Here is a 13,583-nt window from a genome sequence, read left to right as displayed (position 1 = left end):
TTTTACTCGTATCTTTTAGGGGTATTAACATTCGTTTTCTTTCATTTCGTGTTTCCGCTTTTGTCCTCTGGCGGCGTGTGATGCTGTAATCGCTGTAAATGGCGGTCTCCATGGTCACCACGTGGTCATTCCTGCCCGCTTTAGTCTCTGTTTATGGGTCACCTGAGGACACTGTTGGTTTTGCCAGTACAAAGAAGCAGAGATTGGAGTAATCTAATCGCTCCGCGGCCCACCTCTCCTGTGCAGCTTCTTCCACTCTTCTTATTATGATCATGTCGTGGGCTTCTGTATCATTATTTTTAGGGATGCACTGTTACCATTTTATTTTTTTTTTTTATCCGATCCCAATACCAAAATTCGAGTATCGATCGTTACAGATCCGATCCCAATACTGTGTAGTTTTTTTTTTTTTCTAAGCATACACTGTACAAAAAAACTAATAAAAAAAAAAAGTTATTTTCTGCAGGGGCGTCAGAAAATTACCGTAAAAAAAGAAAAAAAAACAAAATTAAAAAATGTAAATAATCTGTAAAAAACTATTTTTTGTTCCGTGATTACAAGTTATTATTGTCATTTTACAGATTTTCACTGTAATGATACTGGTAATTACTGCCATTTTTCAAATTATTACTGTAAATATATAATTTATTAATGTAATTATACAGAATTAATATGATTATAAGGATTATTACTGCAATTATACAGTTTATAAACTCTAAAGATAATTACTGTAATTATGCAGTTTATTAGTGTAAAAGTACAGATTAATTTATGTAATGCATGAAATCTCTAAATATTCCATAAATTGTTCTTTATAATGAATAATATTTATTTCATTATTGTTTTAAATAAAATATTTATTTAAATTTTTTTTTTACATTTAATTTTTTTAATTAATTATTTTATTTATCTTTATTTTATTTTTGTTTTTAAAAGACTTTAATTTTTATTATCTTTTTTTCATTTAAATAATTTTTTTTTAAATAGTTTATTCATTGTATTTAAATTTCTTTTCTTTATTACCTATTGTATTTGTTAAAAATGTATGTAATTTTTTTATTTTATGTTTATTAATTTATTTTTGTTATTTTTTAATTTTATTTCCTTGTTTTCTTATTATTTTATGTTTACTTATTTTATATTTACTTTCATTTTAAATTTGTTATTCCTGTTAATAATTTTATTATTATTATTATTATTAGTAGTAGTAGTAGTAGTAGTAGTAGTATTATGAGAATTATTTATCTGACAATAATTATATTAATGGTAATGATTATAAACATTTCAACTGCAATATGCTGTGAAATAAATACCACATGGTCTAAATAATTTCTAGGAAAAGCTGTTTCTTTTTTAGAGTCTGTTCTATGTGTTCAATAGAAAACGCCTTCTATTTTTTATCTAGTTTGACGTCCAGCATTCACAAAAGCTGAATTTTCTTACGACAAGCCTATTCAGCTTTCCACACGTCTCATTCTTGCTTTCTCACTCTCCTTTATCTGAGTGCTCTTGATGCTTGTCTACGCTTTCCTCTCAACTCTGATGACGCTGTGAGAGCGTGAGTGGTGCACGTATGTTCACGAGTGGGTGGCGGCGGTGTGAAAATAAGCTCTGCCCCCGAGACCGGAGTCAAGGAAGTGTGGCATAATGAGTCATTGGCAGAGTACAGTGTGTGGTTGCATGTGCGGAGGATGGAAAGCGTCGTCCTCTGGCCTCAGTGCCGCCTCTTCCACCCCCTTCGAAACCTCCTAAGACTCTCCTCGTCACTCCCTCCAGCCTGGGTCTGAATCTAAATTAGGGCTGAATGGAAAATTGGAAAAATCTGACATTGCAATATTTAGTTTCTCTGCAATAATTCTGACTATATTGCAATACTAAAATTTCACCAGATGGCTTAATTAACTCTATTTGGAAGTTATTGTTTGCGGTGATTCTGTAGAGGAGTGAATCATGCATAAAATATAATAAATAAATTACAAGCATTGAAAAATACAGGAGAGCAATGATAAAAGTGGAATAGACCAGTGGTTTTCAACCTTTTAGGACACCCCCCCTCAAGTTTGGCTTATTTCACTCGTGCCCACCCCCTCCATCCTGCCATCCAAAATTATCATGCATGTGCAAACATCACTCACATATTACTTACTGTGCTTTAAAGTGCATAGAATTAATAACATTGAAACATAAATACATAGCTTACCTGATTCAGTGTGATGGCTTAGCCTGTTTCTGTGAGGACAACATGGTTGGAATTCTACATGACTAACCGTAAATCATCTTCCACTGTCAATAAGCGTTAGCCATAGTAAAAACTAACCGAATTTAAAAACAAAAAGTCAAAATGAAAAAGAAACTTAAACTAATGCAAAATCCAAAACCATTATAACCTTGCCTCAGACAGACCTAGGGACTATTTCGTAAAAGTGGTTAAGAAAAGCGGGGATTAAAGTCAGAAGCCTGACTTCAATGAGCTGAACTAAACATCCACGCTTAAATTGGCTCCATAACAGCAAGTTGAAGATCATTTGATCAGACCAGTCTGAGTTCAGTTTAAATAATCTAGATAACTGCTCGTGCATGTTTCTGTCGTGAAACCTTAAGTCGAGCATAGATGCATCGATTTTGTTGTGTGCCACCATGGCAACTTCGAGAACTGAAAGAGCTCTGAAATGAGACACAGCTGTTCACAGCGAGTGAGCCGCGAAACTGCAGATTGCAGTTGCAGACTGCAGATATTTTTAAATATAGGCTATTATGTAGACCTATTTACATGAAATTAAATATTTGTTATAAAACATAGTAATTGTGCTTGACCGTGTGCGTGAGAGAGAGAGGATTTGCGCTTACTGCCAATTGTTGCTTGCAAGGAAAAAGTTTGAATGCATTGCAGGCTTACTAACATGCAAAATATTCTGAATGTAAGCACATAGGTTTAAAATAAATAAAGAGCCGTGCACGCACAAGCGGTGGGATTTTTTTATTTGCTCCCGAATCTGCTGCAAATCATTGCTTTCCCTCGGGAAAAATCTTTACATTAAAGTGACGCTGCTGCTCAGCACGGATCATCTCCTGATTATTCCACTCATTTTACAGCTTTAAAGTCATTATCTAAAAATTTTGTCTTCTTCTTTAAATTAGTTAGTGTCTTTCTTACTCCCGTGCTCGCGTGGGTTTTCTCCAGGTGCTCCGGTTTCCCCCAAATCCAAAGACATGCGGCATGCGTTATAGGTGAATCTAATAAGCTAAGTTGGCCATTGTGTAGGAGTGTGTATGGATGTTTTCCAGTAAAGGCGTCCGCTGCATAACTCATATGCTGTATAATAAAATTTTTTTTTTTTGCTATTAAATGACTTTAAAGTTTTAATCATTATTAAGAGGTAAAGTAATGAAAACGGCACCAGAATATGGCAGGTGAATGTTAACATTACTTTGATTAGGCTTTAAGCCTTAGGATAAGCCTGGCTTTTTCTGTAAGCTTGGTTTATGGAATAGTCCCCTAATCTGACATTTTAACTGAAAACAAACAGGAAGTGCATTTTCAGATTTCAATGAAGATTACAAAGGCAAACAAATTTTTTCTTAATGACATGGACGGATGAATTGTTCACCACAAAACTAGCAATGTGAGCTAACAGAATCAATATAGTTAGTTCTGATTTCATGTGTACTTTAACCTGCGGTGAATCCACAAATCTTGTGTGTTCTGATCTGTTGTGCTGATCGGCTTTAATACTGACTCTTTATTGCACATGCTGTGATGCGATTATTGCAGATGAGCACACATTGTGATATTGATGCTGAAACGATATATTGTGCAGCTCTAATCCAAATGCCTCCAGCAGAGCGTGTGCAGACATCCGCAAGTTTGCGTTTGGTGTAAAATCACATCGCTATCAGTCTAGTAGAGGCTGGCTGATTTCCATGACAAAGATGCAGTCGTCTGGAGTTTCGGACCCCCCTGTTTGTCTGGCTGCGTATGAAAGCTGGGGGTCTCTCTGAGCGGCCTGTGTCTGCTGTTTAGAGGCCCACCAGGTGAAAAGGGAATCGGCTTCATGGCAGAATAGACATGCAACAGTAAGCACCCACATTTTCAGCTGCTGGCTTCTGGAAAAGTATTTTCCCCATCCGTTGACTCGAGATGAGTCACAATATGATAATATTATGGTACAACTAAAAGATTGTTTAACTGTTTGGCTTTTTCTTTTGTGTTTTTGGTTTGGTTTCTGTTTAGTTTGTTTTTTTGTTTGATTTGTTTTTTGTTTGGTTTCAGTTTGGTTTTTGTTTGGTTTGTTTTTTTGTTTGGTTTCTGTTTGGTTTCTGCTTGGTTTGGTTTAGTTTTTGTTTGGGTTGGGTTTGGTTTCTTGGTTGTTGTTAGGTTTGTTTTTTTGTTTTATTTAGTTTTATTTTATTGTATTTTTTATTGTTATTTTATCGTTTTTATTTTATTGTCTTGTTTTTATTTCATTTTTATTTTATTACTATTTTATTTTATTGTTTTTATTTTAGTTATAAATGTATTTAGTTGTATATACACATTAATAATAATAATAGTAACAGTAATAATAGTAATATATTAGTATATATATACACACATTAATAATAATAACCGTTATTAAAATAATTATGTAAAAATATATATTGTACTTGAGTATTATAATTGTAATACACTTTCAATTTAAAATAATAAAAAGTCATTGTAATTATGTACATTATTTTCCATTATATGTGTTAATTGAGAAGTGTAAAATATTTTTTTTATTAAATCATAAAATATAATGACGTATAGATAAAGAATTTGCATGCGTTTTGAGTTGACTTGTAAGATTTAATAATTGACTGAGTGTTTTTGTGCCTAAATTAATTGAAAAATATGTCAGTAAATTTGTTTGTCTGTCATGAAAAGCTGATTTATTTTTTAATTGTATATTTTTTTTACCATCATTACTATTTAGAAAACCACAAGAAAATATTCTTGTTTAAGGATTTACATTTAATTTAGTTATATTATTATTATTATTATTATTATTATTATTTATTATTATTATTATTATTATTATTGTTCTGAATTGTTACAATTATTGTACTTTTTGTATTTTTGTTGAATTTTTTGTTATAATAATCCTATAACTTTCTGTAAAACTCAAATGACAGGGCAACAAAAAAGCTCAATTAATTTGTAGAGCAAACCTCTCGTCTTGAAGGGTTTATATTTTATCGCCGGAAATCAATTTCTCTATTAGGTTTTTAGTCCTGGATGCGGATGCTTGTGTGCTCTATTAACTGCAGCAGGTAATGATTCAGTCTGACCCTCGCCAGTTTCTCACAGCGAGTCCTGTTTTTCTGCCTTTTTTTTTTAAACCGTGACTCTGCTCTCCTCTGCTTTGAAGACTGGCCGGTTCAGCAGCGGTTATGAGTCAAACCAGGATGAATCACTCTGAGCCTGACATTCGTTTAGCACAGACGGATCACAGAGACCATTTGCAGGGAAACGCTAGACTGAACCTTCAGTAAACTTCTGTCTCTTTACTAGAGTCTTGTTAGATGATGCTGGAGAAGCCAGACAGCTTGTGTTTTGACGCATTGGATTGTCATCTCAAAGGGGAACTGTTATTCTGTTATATGGCATTACCTGATGGATCGTTGGTAATATTTCCGCAAGATGACCATGTCGCAGTTTAGCTAAACTAATTCACACCTCCTCCTGAAGTGACGAGCGATGCATTAAAACATTGTTTTCCAGCCGCGGCTGCTCTACATTCTCGAAATGTATAGTCTGTCTAAAGTAGGGATACAATCAGCCAGCGCAGTCGTCCCTCCAGAGTAAAAATGACATTTTGTGTCTGCCGGTTTTGTTTACTTGCGGGAGTTCATGGGCATTTTCCCACACGTGAATTCTGACCAATCAATAAGCAGTTTAGGAAATATGTTCAACAACATCTGGGAAATGAGAGATGTGGATTTTGTCACATGACTGCATTCTGGTTCTTTTCAACTGGTTCGGTCCAAAGCCAGCAGCGTGGTGTGAAAACGACCCAAAGACGGTAGAAAATGCAGCAATCATTTATTGCCCTTGGTCCGGACCAAATGAAGCGAACTACAGATGTGAAAGCACCCTAAGAAGTAACAAAATTTTTATGGGGGAAGCAAAAACTATTTTCACTGGCTAATATAAAAAAACCTTAGTGTTTTGCTGTGTGAAAGTCCGAAATTTCATTCACAATGTTCTCAAAAAGGTCTCAAAGTCTTAAATATGACTTATAACCAAAAGCAAGTTCATATTGTAAATATTTCTTTAACGATACTTTTCGAAAATTCATTTAATTTTTCCCTTCAAATAGAATTTTTAGTTGCGCCATTAAGAAATCAGGGCACTCTAGAGCCCTGCAATACTTTGTAATAAAATAACGTTCTTAATCGTTTTTCTTTTTTGTAGAAAACCGTTTTCGGAATATTTTGTTTAATAAGGAACGCAAGAACACAAACGATTTCGAATTCTGCTCGGAGTGAACCAATTGGGTTTTTTTCTTTTCGTTTTTAAGCCCAGCTTGGCAGAAACCCTGATTTAGTATGAGTGAAGAGTTCAGATGCAAAAACCTGTAAGTGCCGCCTGAAATTCTATAGAAAATGAACATTTTTCTCAACCTTCTTTGTTTATGTTAAGATATTTCACTTTAAAGAACAGGGGTCTGTTCTTCGTACCTCACTTAAATGATCTAAGATGATTTGGCAGATCCTGGATCTTTTAATCTTGATAACTGATCTCTCGCTAATTTGGTTCTTCAAACAAGTTCGTGAATCAGATTAGAATGTCTGGATGAACTGATCTGAGATCGCTGCGTGTGTTGTGAAGGACTGATCTATCGATCCTCGAAATCATGATCAGCAGTGCAACGATTGGCTGACGGCACAGCTGCGTAATGACATCATCTGATTAATATTCAATTATCCATGTGAGCAAAATTGCATCAAATTAGCAGTAAACGGTTTGTTGAATATGACACGCAGTAACCTTACACATTTGTTGTGAGCTGCAGGCTTTACACTTTCATGTGTCAAGAGTATCATCATGTATTTTAATGCAAATCAATGTATTTATTTCTACATTTAGAAAATATTTTCTTTATCATAGTAGCCGTTTTTTAATCGCTGTATGGAATAACTGGTTGTTTACAAAAGCATTTTGATATTGGTAAAGGCGTCTGCAACTTTGTGAAGCATCAAATCACTGGCATATTAACTGTCAAAACATGTTTATGACTGCATAAATGTTTTATTGCTTTAAAAAAGTCACATATTGTGTATTTCTATTATACACAATTTGTACTAAAGCGATCTAAAAAGTTCATATCAATAAGTTTTTCTCTGTGCACCACCAGGTGGCAGTCTTTGTACTTTCATTTTGAGAGTGCAGATTGCATAAATTTTATTAATCTATATAACTTTATTTATTTTATTAATGACTATAACTTTAAATATATATATAGTTAAAAAAATATTTACTCTTCCCAAGTGTATATAACTACTACTGTAAGAAAATATCAGAATTCGTAACATACTTTCTGTATTATCTTTGCTTGAACTAAGCCGATCTAATCCTGTTTATATAAATTGAACCTGCTCCCGATCAGGTTTGACCTAGCAGAACTGTTGCTATGACAACAACTCTCGGATCAGCTTTGAAGAACGAAACTATCCTGGATCGTGTCAAATAGTCAATATCCAAATTCAGCTAACTGAGTAATCCACGTATGAAGAACATACACACAGGTGCCTGATTTAAAAAAAAAAAAAAAAAAAAAAAAATATATATATATATATATATATATATATATATATATATATATATATATATATATATATATATATATATATATATATAAATATATATATATATATATATATATATATATATATATATATATATATATATATATATATATATATATATATATATATATATATATATATATATATTTTAGACATGCATATCTCTAGTTAGACCCTAATATAGGTCTCATCTACCTCAATTACAGATTCAGTCAGAATATATTGGAAAATGTGTCTGTTCTGCTTCTTATTTTTCCCCTTTCTCATTAGCATGCACAATGTATCTATAGTCTGTTTTTATTAAGGTGTTTAATTATTACTAACACTATATCACTAATCCAGCATGACCCTTCCCATTAAGATTGGATTATATGTATTCCTTTTAGCATCTGTAAACTGGTGAAATCCCTGTGAGCGAGTGAGGCTGAATCATGTATGGCCAGTGTTACTGCGTGGGCCTTGGTTGAGTTTAATATAACTGACTCATGGGTGAAACATCCTTTTTGTGAAGGTGGCAATATTTGATTCATTGAGCATCATTTCTGTTTATTGTGCTTTCTCCATTCCTCCTCCCAAATGTTGCTGAAAGACCCATGAGTGCAAGTTGTCTGCTATGAATCTGCTGGTGTGCCATGGGCGTCTCACAGTCAGGGAATCATTAGCTGCAATCACTGTCAAACTCGCTCATGAAGATGGTATTAAATTTTCAGCATCTCTCTGTAGGAAGCAGCCGTCTGAACAGTGGCTGATGCAGACTTTTACTGTCTTCACCATTTCGTACTGTAACTGTGTTGGTGCATATGAGACGAAAGTTTACCGTGTGTCATTTATTAATTGGAAGTCTTTTTTGTTATTTTGAATTATCATTTATAATCCCTTTTGTCAATAATTGTAATAACAATAATAATAATTGTATTATTATAATTATTATTCATATTATTATTATTATTATTATTATTATAGTAAAAGAAAATTAATGTTTTTATTATTTGTATGTTCATAATGTTGTTCAAAAATATTAAGAATAATCATTTTTAGTATCATTTAATCATTATCAATGTGATTAATATTTGAAAAGCTTTGATAATTTTTTTTACATTTTTGTTTTATTGTATAATTATTATTATTTGTTAGTTTTTATTTACTATTTAAATATTTTTAATTTAGTTAATTATTAATTAATATTTTTATAAATGTTTAAGTTGTCGTATTATATTATAGTTACAATTAAGTTATTAACGTTGTTGTTGATGATGATTATGATGATGATGATGATGATGATGATAGTAATTGTTGTTTTAATTATTATTATTTTTTTAAATAATAGTTTTATTGTTAAACCTTTTTATTTTAATATAATCATTTATTATTATTATTACTGTCATTATTATTATTTTTATTATAAATATTAATAGTTGTATTAAATAAATTTTTATATAACCATTTATTATGATGATTATGATTATTATTATTATTATTATTATTATTATTATTATTATTAACAACAATAACAACAGCAACAATAATAATAACTGTTGATTTAATTATTATTATTATTATTTTATTAAATATCTTTTATATAATCATGTATTATGATGATTGTTTTTAATAATGATGATATATAATTATTAAGAGTGTTTATTTTTACTTAACCATTTATTATGATTATTATTTTATTATTAAACATGTTTATGTTTATATAACCATATATTATTATTATTATTATCATTATTATTAAACATGTTTTTTAACCTATTATTATTATTATTATTATTATTATTGTTATTATATTAAACAAGTTTATTTTTATATAACAATTTATTGTGAATATTACTATGATTATTATTGTTATTATTAATATTGTTTATAAATAAACTTGTTTTCTTTATAACTTGTTGTTGTTATTATTTTTAAACATTTTTATATAACCATTTATAATAATAATAATAATAATAATAATGTAATAATAATAATAAAATAATAATAATTAGAATTATTATTATTAGGATAAATTTATAATAATAATAATAATTATTATTATTATTAATATTATTATTTAATTATTATTGCTATTATTGTTATTACAATTTTGCAATTAAACCTGTTTATTTTTATATAACCATTTATTATTATTATTATTATTATTAATAATAATAATATTTTATTATTAAACGTGTTTTATAACCTATTATTATTATTATTATTATTATTATTATTATTAGTAGTAGTAGTAGTAGTAGTAGTAGTAGTAATAGTATTAATGTTATTATTAATAATACTATTATTATTATTATTATTATTATCATTATTATTATTATTATCATTATGATTATTATTATTATTATTATTATTGTTATTATTTTTATTAACAATTTGTTTCATTATTAAACCAAGTAGAAATTATATTACATACAATTAACAGTTGTCCATTTGCTGAATGTTATTTGCATCAGGCACATGAAGGATTATTGTATGATAGGAGTGTTTCGAACCATTGTCGCTTCATTTTGTGTCATTGTTTTGAAGGTTGTCATTGATGCAGCCCATATGGCCAGCAGTGTTACTGTTTGCTGAATGTAACACAGTCTTCATCTGTGTCTCTCAGGAGCCGTTGGGGCCCAGTCCCTGTTCTCCATGCCACGGAGGCCCGGCTATGGCACCATGGGGAAACCTATCAAACTGCTGGCCAACTGCTTCCAGGTGGAGATCCCAAAGATGGACGTCTACCTGTACGAGGTGGACATCAAGCCCGAGAAGTGTCCACGGAGAGTAAATAGGTATGGTGTTTGTGTTCGTCAGAGACATTAGTCATCTTAGAAAAGTGTTTGATAAGCCCTGTGAACAATTCCTGTCTATATGAGATAAATGGAAGTTGTCTTTGTATAACTACAGGGTTCAACGCTAAAGATTTTTCTACTCGGTTTTTTACTTGCCCTGTCAAAATTTTCACTGGCCCCACCAAAAAAAGAAGTTAATTGCTATTTCTAAGCCACATATTTTAAATAATGTGTCAAGGCAAACATAATTGTTTATAATACAATAGTTTTTATTGAGCATAACTTTAAAAAAAAAATACAAATGACAATTAAAAAAAATACAATTGTGATGTAACTAAATAAATGAAAATAAGTAAAAATAAATAAATAAATAAATGAATAAATAAGTTAATTAATTAATTATTAGCCTCTGTATATATTTTCCCCAATTTCTGTTTAACAGAGAGATTTTTTTCAGCACATTTCTAAACATAGTTTTAATAACTTGTTTCTAATAACTGATTTGTTTAATCTTTGCCATGATGACAATAAATAATATTTTAGTAGATATTTTTTAAAACACTTCTATACAGTTTAAAGTGTCATTTAAAGGCTTAACTAATTAGATTAGACAGGTTAGGGGAATTAGGCAAGTTATTGTATAACAATGGTTTGTTCTGTAAACTATTGAAAACAAATTTAGCTTAAAGAGACTAAAATTTTTGACCTTAAAATGGTGTTTAAAAAATGTAAAACTGCTTTTATTCTTGCCAAAATAAAACAAATAAGACTTCCTCCAGAAGAAAAAATATTATCAGACATGCTGTGAAAATTTCCTGCCTTTGTCAAAAATCATTTGGGAAATATTTAAAAAAGAAAAAAAAAATCATCCACAGACATCATCGCCAAATATAAATCAGAGAGGTCAGAGTTTCTCATACAGAGCCTCATTTCAGTTGTCAAGTTGTGTAAAAGTTTATCTATTGTATTAATTAATCTATTAGAATTATGCATTATAGACTTAAACTATAGAGAGAAATTACAGATGAACAGAGACCGCATCAGATCATGAAGCAGTTTAATGTTAATCTTTCTTTATAGGTGTAAGTGCAGAAATGAACAAAACATTTGGCCTAATGCAACATATTATTAGATTAAAATATGCAAAAATTATCAGATGGTCATTTCAGTCAATTTTAAATCCTAAAGTATAAACAGCTCTCGTTTATGTTATCATGCTTTCACTTTTTGTATTTGACATGAAACGCACATTTGCTGGTAGGAATGACATGCTTTTCTGCATCTGAGATGGATAGCATACTTCGTAACTTAGCGATATTTCTCTGATGAAAGAAGGCAGTTTTTGTGACATGGGATATATGATTTTCAATAGTTAAATTAATGTTCCTATCTACTGTCCTGAGCGCCTTGCACGCTGGCCCCAGGCCATCGGGCAGTCCTTATTGTCGAGCCCTCAACTAGCACTTCTTGTGTGTGTTGCCTCTTCTGGCTGAATGCCTCCTCAACTAACTAACTAACTAACTAACTAACTAACTAACTAACTAACTAACTAACTAACTAACTAACTAACTAACTAACTAACTAACTAACTAACTAACTAACTAACTAACTAACTAACTAACTAACTAACTAACTAACTAACTAACTAACTAACTAACTAACTAACTAACTAACTAACTAACTAACTAACTAACTAACTAACTAACTAACTAACTAACTAACTAACTAACTAACTAACTAACTAACTAACTAACTAACTAACTAACTAACTAACTAACTAACTAACTAACTAACTAACGTCAAACATTTCTAGTAGGATGAAATTAATTGCTTTGGAACTTTATAATTGGCAATGTTGAGTGAAGAAGTGCTTTATATTAATCAAATGAAAGCAGTACATTGAAATTCTACATATCATTGACCCTGTTAATTCTTTAATATCAAGATAGGCTGATTTTGGTGTATGTTGCTTTGGTAGAACTAATAAAGAGCTTACTTGCTTATTTTTGATTGTAAAGTCATAAACTGGGTGGATCTGGTGAATTTAATTAATTAATTGAATAAGTTTTTCTTAAATACAACAACATCCTTTAAATAAATGACAAGATATGTGTCGTGAAGATGAAAGCAATAAAGATCTGGAAGTGTCACATAAAAGTATCTTTAATTCATCTCCTATGATAAATTATTGTAGTTCTGGTTTTGATGTCCTCAAAACAAAACTGAAACATCTAAAATAGTAAGAGAAAATCGTCAACCCTCTGCATTGCCACTCAATGTAAAGACCAATGCATTTACTTTTACATGCTGGTAATTTGTGTTTTTATTTGCATGTTCCTGTTCTCTGCAATAATAATAAGTAAATACTGAAGAGTGTTGTCTCTGCAGGGAGGTGGTGGACTCCATGGTGCAGCACTTTAAAGTCACCATCTTTGGGGATCGAAGGCCAGTTTATGATGGGAAGAAAAGTCTCTACACCGCCAACCCACTTCCTGTGGCACCTGCAGGGGTAAACAAACACAAGCTTCTTTCAGAATTTGTTTAGGCTTCATGGGTGAATATACAGATTATTGTCCAGTGGGAGTTTGGATGGAAATTTGCATGTTAAAATACTCAATAGTATTCTAGAGTTGCATTCAGTCAGCCAGCCAAGCAATTAATCAGCCAGTCTATTAAATTAAACATGTATAAATATCAATACTTATATTTGTAAATATATAATTTATGAATATCATAAATATACATATTCATAAATAAAATGGTATATTATATACATATCAGTACATGTAAATAAATAAAATTAAATATAAATGAAAGAAATTAAATGTTAATATGAATATTCATAAATACTATTTAAAATGAATAAAAACATTAATACATAAATATACCATCAATATAAATATTAATACATTAAATGAAATATAAACAAATAATATTAAATACAAACAATTTAAATTAAATATGAGTATATAAATATGC

The 13,583-nt window shown here is 30.5% G+C and overlaps 1 protein-coding gene across 5 annotated transcripts in view; it reads left to right on the top strand.

Annotated features, from left to right (window-relative positions):
• Positions 1-13,583, top strand: part of ago3a (argonaute RISC catalytic component 3a) — a 74,146-nt gene that overhangs the window by 24,292 nt on the left and 36,271 nt on the right. For all 5 annotated transcript variants that reach the window (XM_087286109.1, XM_087286108.1, XM_087286107.1 and 2 more), the window contains 2 exon segments: positions 10,433-10,604; positions 12,993-13,113. In XM_087286109.1, the coding sequence (XP_087142235.1) occupies positions 10,433-10,604; positions 12,993-13,113 (293 nt within the window).

This window comes from Danio rerio, chromosome 16, assembly GCF_052040795.2.
Source record: "Danio rerio strain M-AB ecotype USA chromosome 16, GRCz13ab, whole genome shotgun sequence".
Lineage (NCBI taxonomy): Eukaryota > Metazoa > Chordata > Actinopteri > Cypriniformes > Danionidae > Danio > Danio rerio.
The sequence above is the reverse complement of the archived record's forward strand: the minus strand, read 5'-3'. Positions and strand labels throughout refer to the sequence as shown.